This window comes from Erithacus rubecula, assembly GCF_903797595.1.
Source record: "Erithacus rubecula genome assembly, chromosome: 1".
Taxonomy (NCBI): Eukaryota; Metazoa; Chordata; class Aves; order Passeriformes; family Muscicapidae; genus Erithacus; species Erithacus rubecula.
The window spans coordinates 94,784,163-94,799,821 of record NC_136658.1 but is presented as its reverse complement, the minus strand read 5'-3'; the positions used below and the strand labels follow the sequence as shown (position 1 = coordinate 94,799,821).

The 15,659-nt window shown below is 37.9% G+C and overlaps 1 protein-coding gene across 2 annotated transcripts in view; it reads right to left on the bottom strand.

The window, feature by feature from the left end:
• Positions 1-8,986: 8,986 nt before the first annotated feature.
• Positions 8,987-15,659, bottom strand: part of EGFL6 (EGF like domain multiple 6) — a 31,924-nt gene continuing 25,251 nt past the window's right edge. The window contains exons 9-12 of one of the 2 annotated variants that reach the window (XM_079307388.1): positions 13,562-13,642; positions 12,337-12,423; positions 10,716-10,981; positions 8,987-9,553 (exon numbers count right to left, since the gene is read on the bottom strand). In XM_079307388.1, the coding sequence (XP_079163514.1) occupies positions 9,458-9,553; positions 10,716-10,981; positions 12,337-12,423; positions 13,562-13,642 (530 nt within the window). In that variant the 3' untranslated portion in view covers positions 8,987-9,457. The remainder of the gene's footprint in view (positions 9,554-10,715; positions 10,982-12,336; positions 12,424-13,561; positions 13,643-15,659) is intronic. The other variant, XM_079307389.1, reaches the window with a different exon arrangement.

Sequence of the window (15,659 nt, the reverse complement as noted above, 5' to 3'; positions counted from 1 at the left end):
CTGCCAGGAAAAAAGGCGGCTCAGGCGTGAATTTATCAGTCTCTACAACCACCTGACAGGAGATTGTAGCCAGCTGTGGCTCGGCCTCTTCTCCCGCACGACTAGTGACGGGATGAGGATATAGCCTCGAGCTGCGCCATGAGAGGATTAGATTTAGATTTAGATTGGACATTGAGAGGAATTTCTTCACAGAAAGGGTGACTAGATGCTGGAATGAAAGGCCCAGGCAGGTGGCAGAGTGCCTGGAGGTGTTTAAGGAAAGCCTGGACGTGGTACCCAGTGCTGTGGGTTGGTTGGCAGGGTGATGTTGGGTCAGGAATTGATGATCTGGGAGGTTTTTTCCAGATCCTGTGGTTCTGCTGTCGCATGACCGTGGCAGGTGTATTCGCCGTGGGCTCCTGTGTGACCCGGGGCTGCTGCAGGGTGAAAGCACTCACAGAGGGCAGCAGCTCTGGGAATAACTTGCTGTCCCCGGCAGCCTCAGTGGCATGTTGGGAGGACCTTTTGGAGCCCTGAAGCCTGGACACAGTTCCCACCGAGGCTGTTTTGGCCATGGATCTGGCATGTGACATGGTTCTGAGGTGGAAGGGATGCTATGGTGCTGCCCTGGTGCCCCTGTGCAGGGCATGGCCTTCCTTTGGTACCTGTCTGTGTGGCTGGGGGAGCCCCACCATGCTCCTCTCAGCCCTAAGATGAATGAAAAATAAATGACATTCATGTGATTTTAAACTTTAACCTCAGTCGTGATATGGTCCTTCTTGAACAAACATGCTTGGAAAGGCAGTGTGACACACAAAGTAAATGAGTATCAGACCTAAGGCTAACACAGAACAAAAAAACCCCAACATTGTAAGGCATATTGTTTTCAACATGATGCTGCATTACTTTTGGTATAACCAACTAGTCTTTTGGATGCTAAATGGAGCTATTGGTATACGCAGAATTAAAGAAAATAAATATGAAATTTCAGAGGGTTACAGTTTTTGGGTGTGCTGAAGTCTGCTGGACACCTCTGGTTATCCAGTTAACATCTAAAATTAGATGTAGTTTAGTTAGAGTAAAGGTATTTGTCATTGCCTTTGTTGGAGTGCTTTCCTCTTTCACATGTATTTCATATAGGTGTTTTCACGAGATCTACTTCCAGAATTTTGGCTCTACAGCAAATCTATGGATGATGTTGAGGTTTATAGAGTAAAATGCTCAGATAAAGTAAAATGCTGGTATGATTTTTTGATACATGGTTTTGGTTTTATATCCACTAATGAGGTCTATGTTGCCCTCTGCTGTCAGTAATCTGATTTTACCTACCTGAAGGTGCCAAATATGATTTGGCAAGAATATAATGTACTGCAGACCTATTTTTCCTTTTTTTGATGTAATGAATGTCACCATTACTAAGCACACAGGGAAAAATAAAAGCCTTGCATTGTTGTATAGGATGTAAAAAACTAGATAAGTAATTTATTAAATTACTGTAATGAACCAGTTTATCAGTGCTTGTCACTGAGTGATCTCAAACATTTCCTTGCTAGTGCTGCAGTGGTTGCACTATATACTGGTTGCTAATGCTGTTCAGTTCTTCACTCACAATGTGTTTGGGCCAAACTCATGAATTCTTCAGGGATTGAATATGTGATACAATGGTTAGCCCTGAGTGGCTGAAGGCCACAGCTGAAATCAGGCTTTCTTTTTGCCTTGTGACTCACACAGCCAAAAAAAAAAAAAAAAAAAAAAAAAAAAAAAAAAAAAAAAAAAAAAAAAAAAAAAAAAAAAGAAAGAGTGGGACAAAACCTATTCCAAAGAGTTTTATGAAACAAGAGATCAAGAACTTGAAGCATGTCTGTCCAGAAATGGCACAGTAGCATACTAGCAGAACAGGATCAGAACCTTCCAGGTTCACATGTGACATGTCATCCAGTACCTTGTGCTACATATTTTGAAGAATTTCTGCAGCCTACATATGTCAGGAATTCAGCAGCAGCTCTCATTGCTATATCCAGGAGTTCACAGTTTAGTGTCAGTTTGGGGCTCCAAGGCTTTAAATGCCAACTTTCTTTAGTCTTTCTGTACCTTTGTGACTGTGAGAACAGTCCTTCTACATTCCTTCTGTCCTCAGCAGAAAGTGCCTTGCCTGCTACAGAGGGACAGAGCTTCCCTGGCAGGAAGTCAGAAAAGGAGCATGGCTTTTTCCTTGTGATTGGCCCTCCTTTGAGATGGGATCAGAACTGAGGACACCCCTCCTGGAGACTGGTTTCTCAAAGAACTGTTTGGACATCTCAATTAAGTTGTCTTTGATCTAATGAATAAGAGATCATTATTTCAATTTCCCACTTATAGAAAAAATGCAATAATGCTTTCTCAATTACCTCTGAAGTAAAGCAAATAAAGTTATACACTCATATATGTGTATAGTTGTGTAATGATATATGTGTATGAATTTGTGTTTGTATGGTTGTCCAGGATGATATCAGTGCTACTCTAACAGTGATAACTTCCTTGAAACTTCAGTATTGGCTCTGATAAATATCTGCATACAAAACATAGACTTCTATTCAACAGATGGAGATATTCTGCCAGCTGGTAAAGTATTGAGTATCCAGAGAACTATTTGGAAAAATGTTGGTCCATCATAAGGTTTCTGTAGAGAATAGTGTATGCTTCAAATAAGCCTCTGTAATTATTGCATTGTTTATTAATAAGATAATTTTTACTTTATTTTAAAAATTGTGTGCTATGACATTAATTTCATGATCCATTACTATAATTCTTCCTGGAGAGCTTTCTTCAGTTTAAGGTTTCTTAGTTTAAAGGTTATCCTTTCAATGAGTCTGTATTGATTTTAGAGTTCCAAGAAAAAAAGCCAAAATTTAGAACTGCAGTTCTGTTCTTGAAAATGCTCTCTACCTTCCACTAGCAAGTGAGGGGAAAAAAACCATAAAATGAACCATGAAGCAAAGCATTATAATTAAATAAAATGAAATTAAATAGGGACCAAAGTGTTTTGAACAGTCATCTCTCTCCATCCTTAATTATATGTGGAAGGGAATCCTATATAAATGTCATATTCATAGACTCTGAAAATCCAAGAATTGGGCCATACTTTGGTACTCATTTCATTTCATAAGAGTACTTTCTATCACAGCATGTAAAGTTTGTTGATTCACACAGGGTGACTTCTTTGGGTGGCTGTTTGTTTCAAGAGTCACTTTCATATTTTTAGGCTTGGATCCAGTTCTGAGAGGGAAGATGAAGCCCTGGATTTGCTTAGGCTGGCATTGAACTGATTCTGCTTCTGTGTGATGAGATAAAGCCTCCAGCACTGAGCAGTGGGTGAGCTTGGCAGCAATGCTGCTCAGCTCTCCTGATGGCTGCCCATGCTGTTTGTTTCCAGGTCTTGAGATTCCTGTGCATTTTCTGTAACACTGGAACGTGCTGAGTTTAGGATTATGAGGATGATGCACATTCAGTTATCTGGGTAGTGTTGATGAGAGATATTTCCCATGTGTTTCCTGGCTTTTCCTCCTGGCAGGAGTTCCAGTACATGGTGGGGATTTCATACCTCCTGGAAGACCTGAAATTGAATTGCTGGGAGGATTATGAAGCAATTCTGCCAGAGTCAGTGGAGTGTTATGAAGCCATCTGAGTAACTTGCTTAGTTAAGCATTGAAGGATACTTCACTTGAGGGAAATTCAGATAAGCAGCTGTCTCTCTCTGTCTCCTTTCCTGCTGTGCATAGGCATAGCAGTGAACCAGCCTGGTGTTGGTGAGCCAAATATGAATTTGTTGTGGCAGCCCTGGGGTTGTTTATATACACATAGTGCTCTTGAAATAGTTATTGGCTATTAAAGAAAGCTCTCAAACTGTAGTGACAACGATGTTAATTCATCAACTCCCCTTCTGAAGGGAGCAGCAATTAGATCAACTACAAGGTGATCCTGTGTCCCACCATTACACAACTGCCATGCCAGTACAGGAAATAGGGGAAAAGGATATTGGATCTTCTTCAGTGCAAGTGAGTTTCTAGAAGACAATGCAATCATTTTCAGACCATTTCCTTAGAGGTATTAGCTAATTTGGAGCCACTGACTCTGTAGATATAAAGAAGATTATTTATTCTTATTCCATTACCTGTGGTGACCTGCAGTTAATTTTTGTATCCCATTTGCCTGCACAGTTACTCAGTATCACAAGATTCTTTGCAGCCTCCTTTCAAGAGTTTAACTCTCTTGAACCATAAGGGCAAACATCATTATCTTGCTATTCACACCTTCACATGCATTTTCAATAGTGCACATACTTGGGCCAGTATACAGGTGCCCTCCCTTGCCTCTGCAAAGGGTAACTATTTTATAATCCTGGCAATTTCAAAGAAGACAAAGAAAATTAGGACTCCCACATATTTACATCCTGGGCAGGAAGGTGGTGCTAATGGTTAACTCACTGTAAGTGAACATGTGGCTTTCTTGAGTACAGTATCTGTTCTAGCACTTCTAAAATCAGCTGTTAACTTAGTTAAGAATAAAGTTAATGTTTGAGGGGAGAATAGTTTTTTTGTGGATTTTGAAATATATTGTTTCTGATTACTTTATGGCATGTATTCTACAAGTCTTTATCATTATTTTGTACCATTTTATCATGTTTATGACTTCCGGTTTCTTGTGGTATTGTATAATTGTAAATTGAGTCATTTTTCAAGTGGGAAGACAAATCCTTGTGCAGTACACAAAAATACCATTAATTAAGATATCAAATATAGCAAGAAAATACAATACTGCAGTGAATCAAAGCACAGGGATTTAACATGAAACTGCTGTCAACCTGAAATCAAAGCCAGACTCTGGTTAATTGCTTTATCTGCCAAAGTCAGATTTACTGAGGACCCAGAGGTGTCCAGTTGAGCAAACAGATTTTGGGCATCAAAGTTAAGCCCTGTACAGCAATGGAGCAGGGCAGGCAGCTCTGGACAAAGATTTCAAGTGTCTGAATGAGCTGCTAATTTTGCTACTGTCTTTCTAAGGAACGAACTGCAGAAAAATAAACGTGACACCTCCTCTACCCAACAAAAAAGTGGCACTTGTGCATGTGAACTGTGAACTGCCTCCTGGGAGTGATTCTTGGAGCCTTTTGACTCCCAAGCTCTTAATGGGAATCATTTGGGGGAGAGCTGGGGCTTGGGCCCTGTCAGAACATACCTGAAGAGCTATTTAGTGCTTCTGTAAACCATCTTACTTGTTGGAGAAGTGTCTTTTCAAGGAAGTAAAAGGAAGCATATGGAAAAAAATAATTTATTGCTGTTTTAAGGCATGTCTAGGGACATGGTGTTTCCTTTAACTCAGACCTTATTTCTATAAGAATTAAATACACTAATTGTTTATCATATATTGTATTATTTTACATAATGTTTAGCTTTGAAATATTTCCATTCCATTTTAGATTAATTAATAAAACACTCTAAATATGTGATTGAAGTTAGCTTTTATCTGAGGACTTTACAGAATCGCTTTTAAAATGATTTCTCAAATCTGTTGAAAGAGAAGTTTCTGCTCAGGAGTATATCTGAAATAGAAATTGGTATAAGGCATTACAGAAATATCGAAAAATTGAGAGTTTTTCAGAAATTCAGGTTATTAAAAAATTAGAAATCACTGAATCACAGAAGGCTAAATATTCCCCAGCTTAGTATTGCCCAAATAAAATAATAATCAGTTCTCTCAACTGTTGTATAATGTATCCTTCCTGAAGAACTGGGGAGGGTCTGGGAGAGTGTATGTCTAATTTTGTCAAAATCCGACTTTAAGGTCTGGTATTTGAGAGGTTAGTAGCTGTTAAAATTAGAAATTATTTTCTATTAAAAATCTTTCACTGTGATGACCTTTAATGTAACAATTGCACATATGACCAAGCAAATTACTTATGCTTCATTGCTATTTACCTTTTCATTGATATATTTTCATGAGTTACAATACCTCTAGCACATGCAGTTGTATGAATCTGTCACTAACAATATAGCAATTATGAAGCAAATATGAGCAGCAGTCACTGAAAACCTCTCTTCATTATCTTGATCTTTTTGATCCTGAAAAATTGTATTTGGGATTCAGTTTTTAATATATAAAAAAACATCTAATAGCTGGAAAATGTTTCAAGTTCCTTTCAACTGCAGGTTAAGATAACCATCTTTTGGGAACATGCCTCAGCATTTCCATGTATTCACCATGGTCAAAATGAAATGCCTCTGTTCTTTTGGCAGCTGAGGAAAAGTGATTAAAACCTTTTGTTGCAACATTCAAGATTCAGTGATCATATCTGTTGAGTAGCTTTTGAAGGATGCAGTGTAGATTTGGGCAATTAGAAGCTGTTGTTTTTTGTTTTTTTTTTCCATTAACTTGCAGGCAGAATAGTCTCTAAAGTGTGTTATCAGATTTAAGAGTTACAAATGATGTTATCAACGTTCAAGCCACTTGACTACAGCATAACTTTCTCAAATACTCCCAGTGCAGGTTCCTTGCTGTCTAAAATAATCATGCTGATAATGGATTTCACAGTAATGGAAAACTGTCAGGAACATTTTGAGGCATTCATGACTATAGGCATATTATGTCCTTTAACTGATTTCATCTGAAGGAGAAACATGTAGATTTTGCCCTTAGCAGTTCCATCTTCAGAATGAAAGTTGTGAACAATACCAGTTAATTTGCCAATGCACTGATGTGGTTTATATGGTTTTCTATACAGAATAGATTTATTTTGTTGCTTCTGCAGATGCTATCTTTGAATTTATTCACAAAAAAAAGGTTTCCATTTTTTATTCAGATTTTATTATGATAAAATTTATCTAGGCAGTATTTATCTTTCTATGCCCAGTAACTGCCCATGCAAGAAATGCCCAGATGCACATTTTAAGGTGGATTCGGTTGGTACATCAGATATACATCAGATATACATAATTTGCATTTCAAACACTGCAGCGCTCAAGGCTGCAATGATTCTTAGAGGTGCTGCATAAATTATTGCTGTTTGAAGCTAGACACAGGATTTTCCTTCAGTAAAATTGAACTTTCATCTTTTTGATTTTCAGTAAGAATAGTTCAATTTCAGAGTCAGACAAGGAAGAGTGAATCCAGAAGAATACTTGTCTTACTTTTCTGCCTCACTGTGACCAGGTTACTCAGGCATCACAAGATCAGTCACAGTCAGCATCCAATTTGATACTGAAGGAACTTTACCCTCATTTTGAAGCTACCAGAGTCTTTGTCCTTAAAATAGAGTTTGGTTTTCCCAGGTCCTTTTTCTGCAATTTCCTCAGCAAATCCAAAGACACAAGGAGACAGATTCCCATGTCAAAGCTGAAGTCCATGTTCACTTCCCAGAGCATCTGTTTTGTAACATGAACCAGTTCTAACAAAAAAGCCTAATTTCCTGGTTACATAGCTATTGTAAATGTTCCAGATTTCAGTTTTGTGCACAGTGCAAAAATACTGTGTTTCAGCAAGAAATCTCTCAAACATCCCTGACTTGCTTCATGGGTGCAATTCAAGGTGTTTGAATTGGTGCAGTGTTTTTGTTAAAAATCTTAGGTTCATATATTCTGAATTCTTCAAAAGTCTTCCATGTTAGAGTACAAAATTCTATTCAGCCATTTTGGATGTACCCTGCTTCATATAAAAACTAAGATAAGAGAGTCACTAATAATAAGCAGTGAGCAGCCAGCCTGGAAGGGGTAACACAGATATAACCAAGAGGAAAATGAATGCACACATATTTAACTGAACATTGCCTGAACCAGGAGTTTTCCACTGGCTTCTCTGTTCTCTTAGAATCCAGACCATTAGGTACATTCTGCAGAGATCACAGGACAAAAATAACATTCTTATCTTTCACAGCATTGCCATTTGACTTCCTTTCAGAAAAGATGTGACCTGGGTTCTGGTCCCTTCTTAACTGTGTTTGAGCACATTGACATGCACTTTGTGAGCATGGCAGGCAGTGGGTGGCAGCCCCTGCTCTGTGGGAGAAAGTTCTGCTCACCTTCCTGCTCCTGGGGATGGTGGATAATCCCCACCCCTTTTGTTGATGTTTGAAGTGTCATGAAGGAACTCACAACAAAGATTATTTTTTTTCAGTTGCGTAAGAGGAGCCTTATTTTGTAGCCACTGGGCCATACTGTCTCCTGGACAATGCAAATCATTCTTTCTCACCTCTAATGGGGTAAAGTAGGCCTGCCATCCAGCAGGAGCCTTTTGTTCCTGAAGGTCAGTACATAATGTGAAGCTTCTTAAACATTAATAATGGGTCATTCTTTTTGCTCTTGTTTTTCCCTGCCAATTGGTAACATCATCTGTTAATGGTGAACATTAAATGCTTATAAAATTGTAAAGGGATCATTTCATAACACTGATTTGTATGACTCAAAGACACTGATGACAAGGTATTTTACATATTTTATTGGTAATGAAAATATTCCTCAAAGACATGAATCCACCTACAACTTGCTTAGCTCCATCAAAAAGGAAATGAAAGTCTTCACTTTCCTCCTACTTGTTCAATAGATTGAATATTTACCTCATGTCTAAGACAAATTATTTGTCAATAGAATTACTTTATTAAAGTTTAGGGCTTGACATGCTTCAAAGATCACAGACCCAGAGGGATAACAAAATTTGGGAGGAAGTGTGTGCTACTGCAGGACATCCGAGTTAAAAAGAAATTAACAAATCCAGCTCAGAACAGCTCAGCAATAATAACATAATAACACTGAAGGCCATCAGGCTGTCCAGGATAAGAAGCCAGCTCAGCACAACTCAGTAATAGTAGAGCAGTTAACACTGAATATATATTAGATAAGTGGAATATATCAAGATTAACAAAATATAAATATTGGTCATCATTTCTGCTTGGTGTGCTGGCTTTGTGGATTTACCTAGCACCCATCTTTGCACAAGTAAATAAACAAATACCTTGGATCTATGTGAGATTGCCTTACTGCACATAGGGTGATGGATACTGATTTTTGGAACAATATACCCACTAAGAAATTAATTATGTCACCAGAAGTATTAACATTCTCTTAAACATTGCTTTATGTTCTTATGGAGTAGAAGAAATGAAATAGAAGACTAATGAAGAGCCTCGAGAAGATTTTTAAGAAATAAAAGCATATAGAATTTGTAAAAAAAGCTAGACAAATAATACTTCAGAAACCCTGACCTTGAATTATAAAATACAATAGTATTACACTCAACACATGTATTAAAATTAGATGAACTCATAAAAAAAGCATAATCTGCATCTTACACATCAGTTTTTCTGTTTGCATTGTTGCATTAGATTTAAGGCACAATTTTGTAGGTTTGTTTAGGGTTTTCTTTTTTTATGAAGAAAAGAATACAGAAATACACTACTAATAAGGCAAATGTGAAAAATGGGATTAAATCTGGTATACTCAAATGTCCATTATCAGGTATCTTCTGGGCATAGACCAGAAATTAGTATAACATTGTCCACTCCAATTTCTCCAGTTTTACCCTTCCCACGTTCTGATTCAAAAGTGACCTGTTGTAAGAAAAGATATGTATTAAGGGTGAAAATGCAGTTTATCCAGCCATTCAGTAACTCTTAATTAGTTATAATGCTATAAATGGAGACTATTTTAATACAACACAGGACTTAATGACTTGAATCTTTGCCATTTTTAAAGCTTTGTGCATTATTCAAGCTAGATTTAAAATCCTCTGCACAGATTTACAATACCAGGTGGATTACTTTAATAAGATTACTTACTTTTATTGTAAAAAAAAATGCAAATTGAGTGAAATCCCCTTATAATAATATAGTTTTATCACAGCATGTGATGTTCATGCATTTCATTTATTGAAGTCATTACATCTCTTAATTTCTGATCTATTTTGGATCCTTGGGTTTTGTCTGTATATTCTATATATATTCACATACTCTCACATGTTTTGAGTATAGTATGTATACTATATATATAGAGGGAGATTATTTTTATGAATAGGATGTCTGGGTTTTTTATTTTATAGTCTGATTCTCATTTGTTTAAGGACTTTTCTACATCATCCCAGCTGTGCAAAGGACCTTGCATTTCCTTTATGTTCACTCTATTCAATTATACAGTAGAAGCCTTTACACAGCACTGATAATGTTCCATCACACAAATGGAAAGCAAGCCCCAGAATTTTGAGGAGAAGCTGGCTGAAGTCCTGATTGAGGCAGTTTTCAGGCATACATCAGTGCACAGTGTTCCCTGTTGGAATGCCCTGCTCCTAAAGGGATGGCCCCCTTTGATTATACATGTCTCTTTTTGCTCTAAAGGTCTAGTTTAATGTGCTTTGAGAACATCCTGTTCTATGAAATGAAAAATTTTCATTTTTCCAGGCATGTAGGTATGCTTCTGTTGTATGAGATATTAAGGGCACATTTTGATTACTTATGTTAATTTATGATGTGAGGCAGTATTTTTACAAAATGACAGAATTACTGGCATCAGTGTTCTAACTAATTGGGGTGATTCAATTCTGAAATTACAATCAGGTGATAACTTTTATGCCCCCTAAAATATGGTCTCTGTTTCCCATTTCAGATAAGCCTTTTGATTGCTGATACCTATAAAACAGTTGGTGGAACACCTGAGGATTAGGAAATTAAACTGGCATGTTGGTTGTGGTAGTTGGCTTATAAATTCTGTTATACTTACACTGTTGGTTGTTTCAGCTCCCTGAAATATCTCTATTTTTCCAGTTCTCCACTTTTCATCTTTTCCTTTGTTTTCTTCCCAGACAGGAGCAGTTTTTTTGTTTGCCAGGAACACTCTAAGCTTTCCCACTTTCTCCCCAGCAAGCCGATAACTGAAAATCAAGCAGTAGCTGCTCTTTGGTTTGAGGTCAGTGAGGAGAAGTTTTAGACGCCCTATATCGTTCTTGTGCCCCACAAAAGCTGGAACTGCCATGTAGTAGCCATCACCTTGTAAAAAGAAAAATTTTTAAAAGTCATCTTTAATACACTTGTGTTATTTATTAGCAATTTGAATATGTTTGCTAAGAAAATAAGAAGCTGAAGCTAGTTTACTTGAATAATTTAAAGTCACACTGGAGAAAAGCAGCAGGGAGTGTACTTAGCAAGGAATAAACTTGCACTGTTGGAAGTCAGATCAGTTTACAGAGGAGATGAGTTCATATTTCACTGGCAATTACAGACATTCTTCCTTGCACTATCTTTCAAAGGCAAAACCATCTGTTTTTCAAATGCAACAGTCTGAAACATGCTTCTGTGTCTCTGTGGTCAGATCATTTCAATACTTGAGCTAGCTCAATATTCTCTCCACTGTCCTCTGCATTGATAACAAATTCACAAGGGAACTGGCAGCTTATTTCCCAAGTCCTGAAAGACCAATGAAGTGACAGACACACACAAAGTCTTAAAGGAATAAAACATCTGGGGCCATAAATGAAGTCATAATCAGCAGATGTAAGTTCAGAGACACAGGATAAGGCCAGGGTAAGGTTGTCCTGGAAGTGACAGCACAGAGAAGGGATTTAGGGAATTATATGGAGCAGGAGAGGAAGGATTAGTGAAGAAAAACTAACATGGAAAGACTCTGAGAGAAAAATGAGAGAATGTGCATGTGGGAACTGGTGTAAACAGCCTGTAGGATCTGTAGAATCCACTGGTCACTGCTGCAGCAATTCCTGGAACATTTTTGTGTCACAGGGAAGGAGAGATCCCTTCAAATAAATTCTTCCAGCCCCACCTTTTATGTACATCCCCTCAGCAGTCCCATATTGCTCTCACAGAGCTCTTTCTCAGGTTTTAGGAGACTCCCATTGGTACCTGTTCATGTATTGGTTGTTCCTGAGTAGGCCCCTTGCCCTTGGCTTATTCTGAGTTTGTCTTGCAGAGTTTGAGATTTCTGAGCAGTTATCCCAGTGATATTTAAGCCATGTGGGTGACTACATTGCCACATTCATCTAAATGACAGATGTGTGATTAAATGTTCTACCAATCTTGGAGAGACACAGCACATAGCTGATAAGGTTTCCATTGCCTTGTAGTTTGCAATTTTCAACAGTTATGTTTTAATAATTTTCCTTACATTTTGATTTATTTGTGTTCAAATATGTTGCCAATTAGTATTTGCTATTGGACATTTCAAAGAAACAATATCCACTTCTAGCATCCTCTGCCTCCTTTCTTCTTTTATAAAGATGTCCCACTGATAGAAAAGAAAAATCCTGGATTCTGTTTCCTCCCCCACCCCCTTTTTTGGAGGGGATAAGCCATCAAATCAAATTCCATCTACATGGCACTTATTGTAATACCTCTATCTCGATCAGCAGGATTCCAGTCAAAGTCATCATCAACATCTTGCTTCCAGTCACACACCCCACGACTGAAGCTGCAATCAACTGAAAATAAAAAGGCAGAGATAATAGGAGCAGTACATCCTAAATGCTGTAAAACATTTTGCTCTTTATTCATACAGTTATGAATGTACAGATTATTCTAAAATTATAATCAGATAGTGTTGACCTGGATGAAACTGCAAAAAAGCAAAATATTAGAATTTATGTAGTAATTCTTTCTTTAGCTCAGTGTCTTTTTACTTGCATCTGCACATGAGTTTATGTGCTGTGAGTTCTGTAAATCTGAGTGCCTGCAAATCCTCAAGTAAGGTGGAGCTGTTAATGTTGTACTCCAGCATCAGGAATTGAGATCTTCCAGCTTTAAAGCTCTCCATTCTCCATTTGTTACACTGCTGTAGTTGAAATCAGCTCAAGTTCCAGTTCTATCCATTGAGATATACTGGCATCCCATGAGAAGAGTCCCTTACACCAGCACCTGATACTCCAACTACATGGAGCTGGGAATAGCCCAGGGGAGTTGACCTTTGGAGCACACTGGAAAGAGTGTCAGCCAGAGCACAGCACAGCCTTTATGACTCTGCAGATAAAAAGCATTACACACACAAAGGAACACTGTGCAATGCAAGCATGACAGATCAGATTAAGAGTAATACGTCAGCCATCTGAATTTCCTCAGAAAGAAGCATCCTCCTCGTTATTTTAATGTATTTTATCAGGAGACAGAGACATGAAGTATATGGCATTTAGAGAGATTTGTTGTATAAATCCATTATTTCTGAGATTATTGCTTTCTAAATTGGGAAAAAAATGTCAGCCAGCACATCTGTCTATTTTGTTTGTTTTAGATTATTGTGTACTATGCAACATTTTCATTTTATAGACAATAGAATCTACTTTATTTTTTTCATGACTATGAAATTATTCAAGTGAAATTCAATTGCAAGTCAAGTTCTAATGTGGGGGAAACTTTCTATACATGTGTTATAAACAGTAAATTATGCTTGGAAAAGAACACGTTGGAACTGGTAGCATAGTTTAGCCAGATACTGTCTCTAATATGTTCACAAACTCTTTGGTTTATGTTAAAGGCTTTTAAACTGGTTCTGACTTGGCTAACACAGTTGTCACAAAAAGATAAAATACACAGGAAAATAAATACTGTATGATAACAATAAGCCACCTTCTTGCTCTGGTCTTGACACTGGCATTTTCCTCTGTGTCAGGTGAGGGCCAAAGGCAGCTGCTTCTTTTACCTTGGGAACTAGGGAAAACAACTTGTCAAGTACATCACAGGAACAGAAAATGGAACTTTATTCCTTTATACCAGCTGACATCATTTATTTAAATAAGTCAATATGTGTATTTTCCACTCCACCACCAAACCCATATTCCTAACTGGCATTAGATACTCTGAATTTTAAAAAATTTATTAGACTGCTGTTGAGCCCTCAAACCTATAAGCACTGGAGCTACAGCTGCATCGAATTACAGATTCACAAGGTCATAAAATGTTGATCTTTCTTCAGTGGGCTGATCTGCTTTCCTGCTATGATGATCAAATTAAACTGCACTCTACCAGACAGCAGAGACAGTGACTTGGCAGCAGTTTGCCAACAGCAGCCTCAAAGAATGGATAATGTCAGAGACTTTGTACAAGCCATAGACATTAGGGCATCAAAGGCCTACAGTCTATATTCAGGGCAGTGTTAGCTGGTGCTGCTGTAACAGAAGCCCCAGGAAGTCACAGTTATTTTTCTGAAGTCACACTCTAAACTTGTGCACATTCTGCATTCCTGATCAGCTCTGCTATCTGCTGGGAAGAAAGGCTCCAGCAACTGCCCTTCCCTTCCTCACCCTCCCTGTTACAGCTGCCAAGCATACACTGATGCTTTGATAACCACCCTGAGCAAGTTATTTTGTAAAAATTGGTTGAGGTGTCTTGTGCCAAACTGGACAAGTCAGTAAAGCAGCACCAATGAGTGTTAGGGGTGTTCTCTGAGATACTGGCCTGAAAGAGGTGGTTACTCAAGAAGCATTTCTCAGCCTCAGAGACCAAGGGAAATCCTCTCCTGTCTGGTGAGATAGAAGATTACATATTCTTGTTTATAGTAAGTAATCTTTAAATTACCATAAGTCTTCTAAAATTCTATTATTAAGTTTGTTTTGTATTATTTTAAGTGATTAACAGATAAGTGCACTCACTAAAAAAATAATCATAAGTCTCAACTTCTTTATGCATACCCTGTGTAATCACACGTGAAATAAGGGAAATATCTGCTTTCATTTTCACACCCCTTGCAAACACACAAGCAGATGATACCTGTGATATATTCATGACCACCTGTGAAAACAGGAGTAGCTTAAAAGTGCCATTTTAGAGGAATGAGGGAGAAACCTTTGGATTCCTGCTATGAGGATATATTAGTGGAAAGCCTGAAACAACTTGAAGTTCACTTTTCAGCCACACCCCGAGGGGAGCTGTGCTAAGAAAAGCTCAGGCTTCCTTAAAAATGCCAGATGATAGGAGCTATGGAAATTAATTTTCCCTACTCAGCATTGTATCATATATGCAAATGCCAAATATTTTAAAAGTCATTACTTGCACATGGATGCACATTTGTTCAGAGGGGAGATTTTTTTCCCATGAGTTTGAAGGAGGTAGGGCTTTCCATTTAAATACTCCAACATGCTCACATATACTCAGTTTTAAGAATATACTTAGAAGCCACTGTAATCCAGAACCTCTTAGCTCTGCCATCCACTTAAACTTCCTTCTCCATCAAAACTGTCAAAAATTGCTCTGTGTACACCACACTAACAAAGAGGCCCCTGAGGCACTTCCAGAAGTGCTGAATTGAAGACGACTCATGGAATCTTATGAGCTTTCTGATGAATTGCCAGGAGCATGTCCTCTCTTGTTGTCCTTATAGCTTTCCCCTAGCCCAGACCATTGCTTAGATCACCTGGATAATATTCATACTTAAGGCAAGGATTAATATACATATTTCTCCAAATTAATTTTTGTTTACATATACACATTTAGGAATAGGCACATCCAGATTAGGTGTTAAGTTTACTCTCAAGCCATAAACTTGGCCTTGTACTTGGTGAAAGAGGCTCAGGCTGTGAAAATCCTTGCCAAAATGAAGACAGCTATTAAAATATGATCAGTTTTGGAGAGAGTGGAGTGATTTAACAGAAAACAACAGCTGCCAGAATGATTTATTTGTTGAGTTATTGAATTACACTTGAATTCACTTGAGAGAGATACATGCAGG